Genomic DNA, 16,972 nt, shown 5'->3' on the forward strand with positions numbered 1-16,972 from the left:
TACGCACAAAGCCATGCTCACTATCCCTAATCAGTCCATGACCAAACAAAAACTTACCGCAACTTAGTGATCTTTTATGTATTGCACTTTATTAATAATCTTTTATGTGTTGCTGCCGTGAAACAGCATATTTTACAATGTACACTCAGTGGCCACTTTACTAGGTACCTAATAAAGTGGCCACTGAGTATGTTTTTGTGGTCTTCCTTCAGTAGCCCACCCACCTGAAGATGCGACATGTTGTGTGTCAGAAATACTCTTCTGCACACCACTACTGTAACATGAGGTTACTTGAGTTACTGTTGCCTTCCTGTCAGCTTGAACTAGTCTGGCCATTCTCCTCTGACCTCCCTCATTAACAAGGCATTTTCAACCACAGAATTGCTGCTCACTTGATTTTTTTTTTTTGTTTTTAGTATCATTCTCTGTAGAGACCGTTGTGCATAATAATCCGAGGAGATCAGCAGATCCTTAGATACTCAAACCACCCTGTCTGGCACCATGTCAAAGTCACTTAGATCACATTTCTTCCCCATTCTGATGGTTCAGAATCAGATTCTGATTCCACATGCTCTATCAGCCTATCTGGCTTCTCTTGAAGTCTGTTATCTTCACCACTGTTTGCGAAATTTTATGTCCTCTCTTTGAAAAACTTTGAAAATCTTCCCTGTAGAGTTGAAGTGATCACAACTGTGACCAAATTTGCTCGTTCGTTATGTGCCATGTCATACGATGTTAGATATCATGGTCTTTCCATGATCATGTTTATTCCAGGCAATTTTTTTTCTACAGGAGTAGTTTGCCATTGCCTTCTTCTGGGCAGTGTCTTTGCAAGTTGGGTGACCCCAGCCATTATCAATACTCTTCAGAGATTGTCTGCCTGGTGTCAATGGTCACATAACCAGGACTCGTGATATGCACCAGCTGCTCTTATGACCATCCACCAGCTGCTTCACGGGACCCTGATCAGGTGGCTAAGTGGGTGCTACACCTTGCCCTAGGGTGACCTGCAGGACAGCGGAGGCATGGAGCACCTTACACCTCTATTGGCAGAGACGTATCTCCATCATCATGATCAGTGATCAGTCATAGTCAAGTATGACTCTTCTCCTGGTGGTTGATCTTGTCACTTGTGAATCACAGATCGACCTCTTCAGTCATCTCAAGACCCACAAGTCCTATTGCAGTGTTGGCAGGTGTAGCTCATTGAAGTGCTGGTGGATGTAGCTGGTTGTCCCAGTCACTCCTTACGTTGAAGCCGTTTAGTCTCAGTGGCACAGGGGAGGTATTCTTCGAGCTGCGCAGTCCCCTCATAGACAGTCCTTCTCCAGCTTTCCCTATCCGGTGCTGATTTCTCCCATCCATTCAGGTTGATATGACACTTCCTCAGGTGGGTCTTGATAATTGTCCTAGAACCTCTTTTTCTGCCCTCCAGGAGTGCACTTTGCATCCTTGAGTTGGTCAAACAGGAGTTGTTTAGGGAGGCAGGAGTCAGGCATATGGATGATGTGGCTGACCCATTGCAATTGGTGTTGAGTCACAACTGTGGCTATGAAGTTAGTGTTAGCTTGGTCCAGGATGCTGGAGTTAGTACGCATGTTCTTCCAGCTAACTCTTACCACCTTTTGGAAGCATCTTTCATGGTAAGTTTCTTGGGATTTTTTGTGCTTGCTCTATGTTGTTCATGACATATAGCAAGGAGGGGAGGACCATAGCTTTATATACCAGAAGCTCAGTGTTGGTCTTGATATCACAATCTTCAAAAACCCTCTTTCTCAGCCTGGCAAAAGCTCCACTTGCACAGCCTATTCTGCAATCTATTTCAAGGTCAATGTTAGCTCTTGAAGAAAGAAAGCTGCCACGGTGTGGGAAATGATCAGTGTTCTCCGGAGGGATGTTGTCAACTTGGATGGTTGGAGATTTAGGAACTTGATCTGGAGCAGGTTGGTGCAGGACTTGGGTTTTCTTGATGCTTAGATCAAGTCCCAGGAGTTTGTCTGCTCTGGAAAAAGTATCCATTATGCACGGCAGATCCTCCTCAGAGTGAGCTATGATGGTATGATGGTATTGTGGTCTACATACTGGAGCTCCATGATAGAAGTAGTTGACACCTTGCCTTTTGCCTGCTAAGGTTAAAGAGCACCCCCCCCCCCCCCCCGCCATCTGTCCTATAGAGAATCTGGACTCCTTGTGGGACGCCTTGGCCTGTGAGGTGAAGAATGGTAGCAATGAAAACAGCAAACAGATTTGGGGCAACTCGTTTGACCCCAGTCTCAACCTTAAAAGATGCAGTTTCAGAGCCGCTGTTGCTGATGACTGTTGCACTCATATCATTGTATAAGCACCGCAGGATCTCCACCCCAACACCAACTGATCAAAATAATTCCTTAAATGTTAAGCTCTATCAGAAGAGCATGAGCTTAATGTTTTATTTCTGAGAGAACTGTCAATAGATCAGAATCTTATTTAAATCTCGTCAAACATGATATGAATTATATGAAAAGGAAAAAAACTTCGCATTATTTTTGCAGGGCGTGTCAAGGACCAAGTGAATCAATAAATTGCCCACTGGGGCTGTTTAAAAACATTAACATGCCGCTGACTACCACACTATCCCAAGTGAACACAATTCCTACTCATGATTGAAAGGAAGTGGAAGTGCTTGCATGTTTATGATAATCTCTTCAGCTGAAATGTCCAGTTGGAATTTTGCCTCGTCACGTACAAGCCTTGTTCCGAATCCAACACAGACTGGAATAGGGAGCATTTATTGTGAGAGGTATGCTTTCAGGACAGCAGCAGGCCCACCCTCTCTTCCGTAATTACTTTGCAAGTGTATGTGTGTGTGCATATTATTTATGTAAGTTGTTCAAGTTTAAATATCATTCAATCATAACTGCACCAAGTTTCTGGGAGAACACATCACAGATGACCTCACCTGGTCCCTTAATATTTCCTCTCTGAACAAGAAGGCACAGCAGTGCCTCCACTTCCTAAGAAGACTGAGGCAAGCAAGGCTCCCCCCACCTCCACCGTGTTGTACAGGAGCACCATTGAGAGCGTGCTGACAAGTTGATTCTCTGTCTGGTACGGAAGCAGTCAAGCATTGGACCAGAAGTCCCTACAAAGGACTGTGAGAATGGCCGAGATGATCATTGGGGTCTCCCTACCATCCATCGGGGATATTTATCAGGAATGCTGCATACACAGGGTCCTTCGGATTATTAAACATCCCACCCATCCGTCCAACATCATCTTTGACTTTCTATCATCAGGCTATGATGCATTATCACAAGAACGGTCAGGATGGGAAACAGTTTCTTCCCCCAGGCCTTCAGGCTTCTGAACTCCTTGCCAGATCGTATTCGAAGTGTCACTGGTTAATCTGTTCCATACCTTACAACATTTAATATTAATGCACTTTAGTTTGTTATTTATGTGTGATTCATCTGTAGATTTTATCCTACCTTTATAAGTTACAGTGTGCTATGTGCTTTACACCCTAGTTCGGAGAAACATTGTTTTGTTTCTATATACATGTATGTAGTTAAATGACAATAAACTTCACTTGAATTGATACGTGAATACAGCCAAACGAAAGTATTACTCTGAGGCCAAGATGCAAAACACAGTACCAACAGTCATACACAGAACAAGGCACATATAGCACACAAGATAGCAGTGAACATCCCTGAGTGACTTGTCCTGTAAACTGATGATGCATGGGTGTTATCAGCAAGACACGTGCACCATCAATTTATGGAACATGTCATCATGTCATTCAGGGACCTGGGCTATATACACACACACACACACACAGTTTTTATAAAAAGTATTCACCCCCCCCCACCAGAAGATTTCATGTTTTATTGTTTTACAACATTGAATCACAGTGGATTTAATTTGGCTTTTTTGATACTGATCAACAGAAAAAGACTCTTTTCTGTCAGTGAAAACAGATCTCTACAAAGTGATCTAAATTAATTACAAATATCAAACACAAAATAATTGATTGCATAAGTATTTGCCCCCTTTAATATGACACAGCAAATCAACACTGCCACAGCCAATTGGTTTTAGAAGTCATGTAATTAGTTAGGGTGTCCTAGCTATATATAAACCTGTGTGCAGTCAAAGTGTTTCAACTGATTGTGGTAAAAATACACCCGTTTCTGGAAGGTCCCCACTGCAACAACTGGTGGGTCAGTATCCTGGCAAAAAAAATACACCATGAAGTTTCCAAGTCACTAAACATCCTTTGGAGTACAGTAAAGTGAATCATCTAGAAAATGGCACCGCTGTAAATCTGCCTACAGCAGGTCGTTCTAAAAAAAATCGCGTGACCGTCCAAGAAAGGGGCTAGTGAGGGAGGCCCCCAAGAAACTTATGACAACTCTGGAGGAGTTACAAGCTTCAGTGGCTGAGATGGGAGAGACTGCGCATACAACTGTTGCCCGGGTGCTGCTCGTTAATGCAAATATCTAATCAGCCAATCACGTGGCAGCAACTCAATGTAGAAAAGCATGCAGACATGGTCAAAGGGTCCAATTGTTGCTCAGATCAAACATCAGAATGGTGGGGGTGGGAGAAATGTGACTTAAGTGACTTTGACTGTGGAATAATTGTTGGTTAAAGACAGGGTGGTTTTTGTATCTCAGAATCTGCTGATCTCTTGGGATTTTCACACACAACAGTCTCTAGAGGTATCGGAGAATGGCGCAAAAAGAAAATATATGACCAGCAGTTCTGTGGGTGTAAATGCCTTGTTAATAATGAGAGAGGTCAGAGGGGAAAATGGTTAGACTGGTTCAAGCTGACAGGAAGACGACAGTAACTCAAACAACTCAAACAGTCACAAACACAAGAGATTCTGCAGATCCACAGCAGCACACACACAAAACGCTGGAGGAACTCAGCAGGTCAGGCAGCATGTATGGAGAGGAATGAACAGTTGATGTCTCGGTCTGAGACCCTTCTTCAGGACAGTGCTGTGCAGAAGAGCATCTCTGAATGCACAATACATTTCACCCTGCACACAGGACCACGAACATACATTCAGTGGCCAGTCAGGAGGTCCCTAATAAAGTGGCAACTCAGTGTAAATTCCTCTACTTTCTATAAAAGTATGTTAAAAGCTGCTCACCTCTCAGAATGGTGAAGTTTTTAATCGCTTCTCCGTGTTGTGTATCAATAACTTTCATTTCTTCCATCACAGTGCCAAGCTTGTTTATCTCTTTGCTCAGTGACGTGCTTAAGAGATTATAGCGTTGTCTTAACATATTGGTGGTGCCCTGAATAATGGCCAGAGAAAGGTTGAGGTGATAGATGTCTTCTGAATGTGACCCAAGCCCACTTGAACAGGATGCCCTCACGTCGCTGATGTATTTGATCATACTGTGTACGTGGTTGTTAGTGGCGTTGATGTTGGCTAATATGTTGTTGATTTCAGTTTCATGAGAAACCATTCGCCCCATGATGGTTTCAAACCTCTCAGCTGTCCTATTTTCATAGTACCTTGAGTGGTAGAGGATGTCCTGAATATTCTCTTCATGGTCGTCAAGGTAGCTAGATATATTCTCAAACTGCTCATGCACAGAGAGCAGTTGCAAGCTCAAGTCGTGCATGAACTCAGAGTTCTGTGAGATGCTTTGGAGCGTGGTGATCAGGGTATTCTGAACGCTCTTCACCATGTCGTTCATCTTGCTCACCGCAGCCCGTAAAACTCCAAATACTTTGGAAGAGTTCTGCCAGTCTGTCACTATCTTTTGTATTATTAAGGTTTCCTCATTGGTTTTTCTTTGAATTTCCTCAAGCCACAAAGAATTCTGGTAGGTGGTGAAGTTAATATGTTGTACTCCAATCCTTATTTTGTACTGATCCTGGGACAGTCTGCTCATAAATGCATTAAGTTCCTGCACAAGTGTTTGCAGGCCATTTACCCTCACTGTAAATCGTTCCATTGTTCGGTTGATCTGTTCAATAGACGAAGAGTAATAAGTAACCTCTTTTGTGATTCTGCGGTGGTCAGAGGACAGTGTCCGATGATTTTGCACGGTCTCGTCCAGCACCGGTTCTTGGGCCAGAAGTAGTTGCTGTATCTGCTCAAACTCCTTCTGCAAGTCGACAATTTCTTGAGCGAAAAGGGAGGCTTCGTGGCATGAGGAGCAGTTGTGGCTGATGGATTTTTGATCTGGGAACAAGAGGAGATGATTTAAAAAATAAAATAGTTTATTTATTTTTTAGTTATTGTAGAAACACAGCATGGAAATAGATGCTTCAAACTCAAAGAGCCCACCTGGCCCATTTATACCAATGTAACTAATGATTTACTAGCCCTTACATCCCTGGAATGAGAGGGGAAATCAGATCACCTGGGGGAAACTCATACAGCTACTTGTAGATAGAACATAGAACCTAGAACAGTACAGCACAGTATAGGCCCTTCAGCTCATGATGTTGTGCCAACCTTTTAATCTACTTTAAGATCAATCTAACCCTTCCCTCCTCCATAACCCTCCATTTTTCTATCATCCATGTGCCTAGCCAAGTTTCTTAAATGCCCCTAATGTATCTGTGGGTGGCGGGGTGGAGTTATGTCTCTACCAAAAGAAATGCAAGGTGTTTATTCCGCCCGTTACCCTTAGGCAAGGTGTAGTGTTAGTTATGCGACCACTGACGCCAGGTAGGCAATCTCTGAAGAGTATTGATAATGGTTGGGGTCACCCGTCTTGTAAAGGCACTGCCCAGAAGACAACAATGGCAAACCACTTCTGCAAAAAAAATTTGCCAAGAAGAATCATGGTCATGGAAAGACCATGATCGTCCATGTCATACAACACGGCACAAAATGAACAAGCATATGTATCTGCCTGTACCACCAGAGGCAGAACTTTCCACACGCCCACCACTCTCCATGTAAAGAACTTAACTCTGACACTCCACCAATAACCTTAAAATTATGACCCCTCGTATTGGCCAATTCCACCCTGGGAAAAAGTCTCTGGCTCTTTCTATGTCTCTTACCATCTTGTACACCTTTATCAAGTCACCTCGCATTGTCCTTCACTGCAAAGAAGCTAATTCAACTTATACTCAACAGACATGCTCTCTAATCAGGGTAGCATTGTTTTATCTTAATAATTAATAATAAAATTAATTTGTTTAAATAATTTCCCAGCTTTTATTGTGCTTTCAGAATTTGACTTTCTGCATCTCCTAATGCTTATAGTTCACAGTGCAGATGAAATCAATAACTACTATCACATGTAAGAACCTTTATGGTAACGTAGCTAAGGCGCAGATTGACACAGCAGTCAGTGCTGTTGTCTTACATCTCCGGGAACCAGGGTTCCATTCTGACCATATACCATTGTGCAAATTTATTTCTTTTGGGAAGCACGCTTTCACAATGACCACAAGTTAGCCTAAGATAACCTACCGCAGGAACATGAAATGAGATTTTTGTCATAAACCCAAAGAGATTCTGCAGATACTGGAAATCCAGAACAACACACACAAAATGCTGGAGGAACTCAGCAGGTTAGGCAGCATCTATGGAGAAAAACAATCAGCCAGAATTTTGAGCCAAGACCCTTCATCAGAACTAGAAAAGAAGGGGGAAAAGGCCAGAATAAGGTTGTTTCTAACCTCTGATGCTGTCTATGTGGAGTTTGCTTGCGATCAGGTGGATTTTCTCTGGGTGATCTAGTTTCCTTCTGCATGCAGGAATGTACTAATAGGTTTATTGGCTGCCCTAAATGACCCTTCATATAGATAGATAGATATAGATATGTGAACAAAGAATCACAAGGAAGTTGAGACTGTGAGGGGGAATGGATTTGATGGAATTGTTGGGAGCAGGTAAGAATCCAATGAACTGAATAACAAGAAGCCTCTTTAGTGATTCCACAATTGGCAGATGATACTTGGATGTTAGATGTTACTTGGAATAAAGTGTTCAGTTTTGGTCACTTCATTACAGGAAGAATTTAGCTTTAGAACGAGTGCAGAGGATGCTGTGGGGAGAAGACAACATGTCATATGATGATCAGTTGAGTGAACCAGGGCTTCTCTCTTTGCTGAGGTGGAGGATGGGGTGTGATTTGATAGAGGTGTACAAGATAATAAAGCACAAATTGAGTAGACAGCTAGAGACTTTTTCCCAGCTGGGCAGCATAATTTTTAGATGAAGCACTGAGACTGTCTACAAGAAGGGTCAAAGCCGTCTCTATTTCCTGAGGAGACTGAGGTCCTTTAACATCTCCCGGACGATGCTGAGGATGTTCTACGAGTCTGTGGTGGCCAGTGCTATCATGTTTGCTGTTGTGTGCTGGGGCAGCAGGCTGAGGGTAGCAGACACCAACAGAATCAACAAACTCATTCGTAAGGTCAGTGATGTTGTGGGGATGGAACTGGACTCTCTCACGGTGGTGTCTGAAAAGAGGATGCTGGCCAAGTTGCATGCCATCTTGGATAATGTCTCCCATCCACTATATAATGTACTGGGTGGGCACAGGAGTACATTCAGCCAGAGACTCATTCCACCGAGATGCAACACAGAGCGTCATAGGAAGTCATTCCTGCCTGTGGCCATCAAACTTTACAACTCCTCCCTTGGAGGGTCAGACACCCTGAGCCAATAGGCTGGTCCTGGACTTATTTCCCGGCATAATGTACATATGACTATTTAATTATTTATGGTTTTATTACTATTTATTATTTATGGTGCAACTGTAATGAAAACCAATTTCCCCCGGGATCAATAAAGTATGACTATGACTATGACTGTTGGAAAGAATAGGCGGGAATAGGCAGAATGATTCAAGAATAGATTCTTCCCCCCTGCCATCAGATTTCTGAATGGATATTGAACCTTAAACACTACCTCACTACTTCTTTTTTCTTAAAAAATATATATATTACTGTAATTCAGTTTTTATTATTATGAATTGCAATATACTGCTGCCACATAACAATAAATTTCATGGTACATGCTGGTGATGTGAAGACCATAAAATCATAAGATATAGGAGCAGAATTAGGCCATTTGGCCCATCGATTCTGCTCTGTCCTTTCATCAAGGGGGATCCATTTTCCTTCTCTGCCTCAATCTCCTGTCTGCTCCCCATATCCTTACATGCCCTGTCCAATCAATAATCTATCAACCTCCGCCATGAGTATTCTTAAAGACTTGGCATTAACAGGTGCTTGTGGCAACAAATTCCACAGATTCACAATTCTCTGGCTAAAGAAATTTCTCCTCATCTCTGTTCTTAAAGGACACCCCTCTAGACTCTCACACTATAGGAAACATCCTCTCCATATCCTTCCATCATTCAGTAGGTTTCAATAAGGTCACCCCTCATTCTTCTGAATTCCAGTGAATACAGGCCTAGAGCCATCAAACGCTCTTCATATGACAAGCTCTTCAATCCTGGAATCATTTTTGTGGACCTCATTTGAACCCTCTCCAGTGTCAGCACGTCCTTTCTTAGACAAGGGGCCCAAAACTGCTCACAATACTCCAAGCGAGACCTCACCAGTACTTTATAAAGCTTCAACATTACATCCTTGCTTTTATATTCAAGTCCCCTTGAAATGAATACTAACATCACATTTGCCTTCCCAACCACCAACTCAACCTTCAAAGTAAGCTTTAAGAATCCTGCACAAGGGCTCTCAAGTCCCTTTGCACTTCAGGTTTTTGAATTTTCTCTCCATTTATAAAATAGTCAACCCTTTTATTCCTTCTACCTAAGTGCATGGCCATACACTTCCCGACATCTGCTATTTCTTTGCCCATTCTCCTAATCTGTCTAAGTCCTCCTGTAGTCTCTCAACTTCCTCAAAACTACCTGCTCCTCCACCTATCTTCATATCATCCACAAAGTTTGTTAAACCTGATTTTGATGTAATTTTTTTTTACACAGACAGTGGTGAGTGCATGGAAGGTACTGCCGGAGGTGGTGGTACAGGCATATACACTAGGGGCACTTAAAAGACTCTTAGATAGGCATGCAGATGAGGTGAGAGAAAACTGAAGTGCTATGTGAATTGGTAGGATTAGATTGATCTTGCAGTAGGTTAAAAGGTCGATACAACGTTGTTCCATAATATCAGATCATTTTGGACAGTCTCATCCATCACTTTTTCTTTACAAGTTCCAGGTAATTTTTCCCCTCTGCTGAAGAAAATTCCGTTCAATTCCCTTCCAAGCCTTCTACAATTAGTTAAAATCACTGCCACCTGGTTTTTGTCTCCACTATGAAAGACAGCGCCTCTCAAAGTCCAACCCTACATCCCTGTCACGAGAGATGGAAACAATTAAGGCCGGCCAACAGGGCCCTGGTGAAGCTGTATACGCCAGTTTCCCGTACAGCGGATACAATGGACTGCAGAAGCATTGCTGAACTCCAGAGGATGATGGAGATGTGGGGGGGGGGGGGGGGTCATTGATGGCCTATGCTCCACCAGGAGCTAAGTGCTCAAGTAAGTAAGTTTGAAAGAGAGTTCAAAACCATTGAATGCAGAAAAGTGAACTCAGTTACAAAACCATTTTTCTGAAACATTCCTCTTTATGACAACTGCTCCTATGCTCTGTTGTAATAAATAAATTAATTCTAAGAAACTCTAAGAGGGAAATGTCAGCCACTTCCAAATTTACAATAATAAAGATTGACTAAAAGTAAACAAGATTGTCAAATCAAGTTAGTGATAAATCTGATACTGAGGGAGCCAAAATCTAGTAATTTGTCACCACTTCATTTCAAATAGTTTTGCAAAGGTTAAGTATTTCACAGACAGATAAATACATATGTTGGTTTTATTCCCACATTTAATTCGCATGAAATGCACATTCAAGCAGGCTCAGCAATTGATTATTTCTCCTCATCACCCAAAGAGGCTTCACCTGTTCCTTTGAAGTGGCTCAACAAGCTAATAATCTCATTCAAAATTGGTGCCAGCTGTTTAGGGAATTGACAACCACCACATTCTCGGCACAATCAGAATCAATTTATCTAATTTTGCAGCGCACAATTTTTTTTCTTTATTTTCTTATATTACCGTTCTACATGATGGATGTTATTTGCAAGATGGCTGCAGCATTACTCACCTAGTTCTTTAATGTTCATCTGTACAGAGCCAATCTTTGTCTCGTAAAATGATTGGGCCGCATTGATATCTTCGGTTATGGAGTCGACCCTTCTGAACACTGTAACAAAACAATCAATAGCTTACTTGTGCAATTGTCATACACATTTATAAAAACAAGTGGCTTTAATAGAACATAGTACAGTACAGTGCAGGACCTTCAAGCCCAAGATGCTGACCCTTTTAACATACTAAACAATAAATCTAACAATTCCCTCAGACATAGCCTCTTAAATGTCCTTAATGTATCTAACTCTACCACCACCCTGGCAATGTGTTCCACACATACACCTCTGACATCCCCCTATACTTTCTTTGAAACACTTTAAAGTTATGCTCTCTCATATTAGCTATTTCTGCCCTGGGAAAAATGTCTCTGACTCAATCAATGTGTCTTATCATCTTCTGTAAAGTTACCTCTTATCATCTTTCACTCCAAAGAGAAAAGCTCTAGCTCAGGCAGCCTATCCTCATAACACATGCTCTCTAATCCAGGCAGTATCCTGGTAAATCTCCTCTGCACTCTCTCTAAAGCTTCCGTACCCTTCCTAGAGTGAGGAGACCAGAACTGAACACAATCTTCCAAATGTGGCCTAACTAGGGTTTTATGGAAGTGTATCTTTACCTCGTGGCTCTTGAACTCAGTCCCTGACTCATGAAGGCCAACACACCATATCTCTTCTTAAACTTAATTGATTTCTTGGTAATCAGTTCTTTGAATGTAATATAACAAGCTAAGAAATTTTAGATGTTTTTGCAGCTGAAGGAATCGTGAGAAGTGTTGAGATACACTCATCACAATATCCAAAGCTGAATTAATTCTCTCATCCATACAGGCCCAGACTGGGGAAGGGACAAGGGAAGCACGTGCTAATTTCAGGGATTTGAATTAATAAATGAAATTCAATGCTTCTGGTGATTTTGTGGCTTAATAGAGTTGATAACGATAAAACAACACCAACTCCGACAGATCGGTCACGTCATCCAGATGTGCAACTCACACCTCCCCAAACAGATCCTTCACCCCCAGTCGAAGGAAGGTCAGCGAGCCCCTGGTGGGCAAAGGAAACGCTTCAAAGGTAACGTCAGAATCAGCCTGAAGAAATTCAACATTACAGCTGGGAAGACATTGGCGGCTCCCTTGCTTGCAACTATGGAAACAGCTCTACTTCCATCTTTAACATCTCTATTTTTCCCTTTCAAGACCCTGACCTGGAGTTACACGCTGACTACGGTTCATTGCGGGAATGGGACCCGCTCTCGGGGTCCCACGATCGGCCGTTGTTGTCTGGCACGCCAAAGACTCGGCCTAAGAGTCCGGCTCAGATTCGGAAGCCTGGGATCTCGGGACTCTGGAGACGGGCGGATCGAGGGTCAGTGTCACGACAGGAGACGCGTGTGTCATTGGGGGAATTGGAATATCTGCGGCTGTGTGCCCAGTTTTTTTGGGCATAGAGCTTGATAAAAGCTTGTTATGTCTCCCTGCTTGCTGGGAAAATGGAGACACTTCTTCCTCCCTAGTTAGGGAGAGAGAGCCTGTGGTATGTTGACTACTGGGTGAAACACAGTCTTTGGGGTAACTTCAGGTCTGTGTCTTTGCTATTGCTTTGCTCACTCTTGAGTGCTCGGTGGTGGTGTCGATGTTTTTTTTTGCTGGTGGGGGGAGGGGGGAATTGTTGCTGACTGCCACTTACACGTGGGAGGGGGGAACTGGGGGGGACTTTGGGGTCTAACATTTAACTGCCATTCATTCTTTGGGGCACTCCTCTGTTTTCGTGTTGCGAAGAAAAAACATTTCAGGATGTATATTGTATACATTTCTCTGACATTAAATTGTACCTTTGAACCTTGCACTCAGTAAGAGGAAATCTGGAGGAAATCTGTTCAAGAGGGAGTTGTGCTACATGGCAGCGACCTCCACTGTGCTGCAGAGAACAAGCCGCAGTTGCGAAAGGAGAGAATGAACAACCAGACCCAACCACTAAGCACAGACACCACTTCCCCGTGCTCACACTGCACCAGAATATGTGAATCCCAAATCAGATTCCACACCCACCAATAGACAACCTCTTAGGAGAGCATCATACTTGAATTGCGTGATCACAATAAATGGATTGATTAAAAAAAATACATCAGTAGTATTTGCTGATTTTAAAAATCAGAACAAATACCTAAGAATGTAGCCACCTGGTAAAATTCAGCTCATTACTGCATAGCACAATTGAAAGGGATACTTTGTTATGGAACTTCCAATTCATTAACTGTGACAAATAGGAATTGAGTGAACAGGGTACTTAACTTCCATCTGTCAGTGGAAGAGATGTGATTTTACAAACTTCCTTTGAAATGTTGCATAATTTAATCATCTTACAAATTATCCCCAAACTTCCTCTGCTGGTGCTGGGGTACTCCACGACTCGTGTTCTCAATACTTACTGCTTATTTATTAATTATTATTATCTTTTTCTTTCCTTTTCTTTGTATTTGCACAGTTTGTTGCCTTCTGTACCTTGGCTGTCCGCCTCTGTTGTGTGTGGTTTTTCATTAATTCGATTGTGTTTCTTTGTATTTACTGTGAATGCCCGCAAGAAAATGAGTCTCAGGGTTGTATATTGTGTACTTTGAGAATAAATTTGCTTTGAACTTAGAGGTAATTATGCTGTTTGCACTAACTGTTCCTTTTTCTCGATAAATGGAAATGCTGAAGCTTAAGGTGTTGATAGAACATTTCGTTGTGCAGCTTTTCCTGATAAAACTGCTCCAATGCTGTAGGTTCATCTGTATTACCACAGTAATTTCAGTTCAAAGTAAATTTAATTATCAGAGTACATGTTGTCACCACATACAACCCTGAGATTCTCTTTCTTGTGGGCATACTCAGCAAATCTAGAGAGTAGTAACTATAACAAGGTCAATGAAAGATCAAGTGGAGTGTAGAAGTCAACAAACTGTGTAAATGTAAACATAATTAAATAGCAATAAATATCAAGAACATGAGATAAAAAGATAAAGAGTCCTTAAAGTGAGATCATTGGTTGTGGGAACATCTCAATGGATGGGTAAGTGAGTGTAGTTATCCCCAAGTCTGCAGTTGTGAGGTAGGCTTTTCCATTCCCTTGAGGAAACAATGGCCTGACTATGACCTAATTTTATCACGTGCCTCCAAATACTCTGAGACCTTATCCTTAATAATTGACTCCAACATCTTCCCAACCACTGAGGTCAGACTAACTGGCCTATAGTTTCCTTTCTTCTGCCTCCCTTCCTTCTTGAAGAGTGGAGTGGTATTTGTAATCACATTCTGTGTCTGTTGATCTTAATTGTACCCTGCACCCCTGGCCTTGACTCATGCCCTCCTCGGGAGCTATTGTCTGTCCATTTGTGCAGTTACGATCACTGTATTAGATCAATAAAACATTGTGAAATGGATCTAAATAACAAATCCGACTTACCTACAGATGCCAAGACAGCAACTGCTATGATGAGACAACTAAAAAATATGTACAGCACTTTGACAGCCACGTTTAGTGAGCACGGAGCCTGGCACCTGCAACAGCCAGGTCTTGTAGTCCTCTCTGCTTCATTAGAAAACAAAACTGTATCTGCAAGTTGAGGGAGAAATAGGTCCACAAATTATTGAAATCACATCATTTGTACTTAGCATATATACTTCTTGTAAATTTTTGTATTAGATTTTGCAACTTGCTTGTTTAAAAGAAATTTTGTATGAATTGGCTGCCACATTTCTCACATGATGCCCCTTTAAAAAATATCCATGAGACTGCACGGTATTTGCACATATCCTGAAACAACTTTAAAGTCACCATACATATCGCAACAGCGCCTTTATTTCCTGCGGAGCATCAAGAAAGCTCACCTCTGTCCCAGGATACTGACGGACTTTTACCGCTGTACCATTGAGAGCATAGTCACCAACTGCATCTCAGTGTGGTAAGGCAATTGTCTCGTATTGGACCACAAAGCTCTCCAGCGTGTGGTGAAAACTGCCCAGTAGATTATTGGCACCCAATTGCCCACCGTTGAGAACATCTACCGTAAACGCTGCCTGGGCAGGGCGAAAAGCATTATCAAGGATGCATCTCACTCTAACCATGGACTCTTTACTCTCCTCCCATCCGGTAGGCGCTACAGGAGCCTCCACTCCTGCACCAGGAGGCACAGGAAAAACTTCTTCCCTGAAGCTGTGACCCTGCTGAACCTCTCATCACAGCACTAAGCAGTATTGCCCCCATATTGTACTGTCTCAGTACTTTTATATTTGTGTGCTGTAGCACTTGCTTTTTATTCGCAGTTATTTTGTAAATAACACTATTCTTTGCATTTCTGGTCAGATGCTAGCTGCATTTCATTGGCTTTGTATCTGTACTCAGCACAATGACAATAAAGTTGAATCTAATCTAATATGGTACAAGCAGTTTTCCTGTTCTGGCCGTTTGAGTGACTGAAATTTGCCCTTAGAGTATTCACTAAACACTTAAGAGCTTTTGTGTGGAAGAGAGCTATGACCAAGTGCAGGTAGATGGGACCAGACTGAAACCAGGCTGGCATGGCATAGATGGGTTGAAGGGCCTGTGTCTGTGCAGTAGTGCTCTCTGATCTATGTTTACCCAAAATCTGCCTTTGTACCCTTCACAAATCACCACCCAAAACTTTGAGATATGGAATAAACTGCACTCTCGTGGAATTTATACAACAAAGATGTAAACAGATCAACACAAAATCTACTTCCTGATGTGCCACTGATGACATACCTTTGCTTTGTTGAAAACTGGCTTCTCTGCAAGTTGTAGTAATCACAATCTCTCACATTTTGAGGATGTCCAAAAAATTATCGTGCCTTACGTTTGCAGTGTGGTCAATGAAAGCATCATGAGACTATTGGCACTGAAATGTGTGGTGACACGTGCACATCCTTGGGCGAGGTTTGTTGTAACGCAAATGATGCATTTCGCTGATGTGCACATGAAAAATACATCTGAATCGGGCTAGAATATGAATGGTCTGGACTGTAAGGGGTAAATATCAACCAAACCCGAGCTATAAATGTATCTGAATGTGAGGATTCAAGTCCTAAGACTGATGCCAATGAGCTCCGTTTTTCGACATATCCACAAGTATGCAAGTCCCAAAGTTCCTTCAGCTGTTCTACTGTACAAAATATTTATTTATTGAGATACAGCACAGAATAGGCCTTTCCGGCCCTTCGAGCCACACCACCCAGCAACTCCCGATTGAATCCAAGCCTAATCATGGGACAATTTACAACGACCGATTAACCTACCAACTGGTCTGTCTTTGGTCTGTGGGAGGAAAGCAGTGCACCCAGAGGAAACTCACACGGTCACAGGAAGAACATACAGCTTCATCCAGGCAGCAGTAGGAATCAAACCAGGCTCAACAGTCCTGTAAAGCGTTGTGCTAACTTCTACACTACCATACCACCTCATGATGTGGAAGTTCTGAAATTTCTCTGAATGTATCCCAACACTCAGCATAGGCTCAAGCACTGGATTTTCCAGGGGCTCAAGTCCTATAGTTACATGGAACAGTACAACACTGGACAGGCCATTCAGCCCACAATGTTGCACTAACCTTGATACCAATTTCCACCCAGTGTCTCCTACGCATTATCCATATCCCTCTATATTTATGTGTCTAAATGCCTTTTAAACTGTACCATTTGTTCATAATGTGTCATGTTGTATGATATGGCCAATCATGGTCTTTCCATGACCATGATCGTTCCTGACAGATTTTGATCTTGACAGAAGTGGTTTGCCATTGCCTTCTTCTGGGCAGT

At 42.4% G+C, this 16,972-nt stretch overlaps 1 protein-coding gene across 4 annotated transcripts in view; it reads right to left on the bottom strand.

Moving 5' to 3' along the window:
- Window positions 1–16,972, bottom strand: part of scara3 (scavenger receptor class A, member 3) — a 70,524-nt gene that overhangs the window by 13,686 nt on the left and 39,866 nt on the right. For all 4 annotated transcript variants that reach the window (XM_072251645.1, XM_072251647.1, XM_072251643.1 and 1 more), the window contains 3 exons: window positions 14,604–14,753; window positions 11,114–11,212; window positions 5,144–6,190 (listed from right to left, as the gene is read on the bottom strand). In XM_072251645.1, coding sequence (XP_072107746.1) covers window positions 5,144–6,190; window positions 11,114–11,212; window positions 14,604–14,753 — 1,296 coding nt within the window. The remainder of the gene's footprint in view (window positions 1–5,143; window positions 6,191–11,113; window positions 11,213–14,603; window positions 14,754–16,972) is intronic.

The sequence above is a fragment of the Mobula birostris genome, chromosome 2 (assembly GCF_030028105.1).
Source record: "Mobula birostris isolate sMobBir1 chromosome 2, sMobBir1.hap1, whole genome shotgun sequence".
Classification (NCBI taxonomy): domain Eukaryota; kingdom Metazoa; phylum Chordata; class Chondrichthyes; order Myliobatiformes; family Myliobatidae; genus Mobula; species Mobula birostris.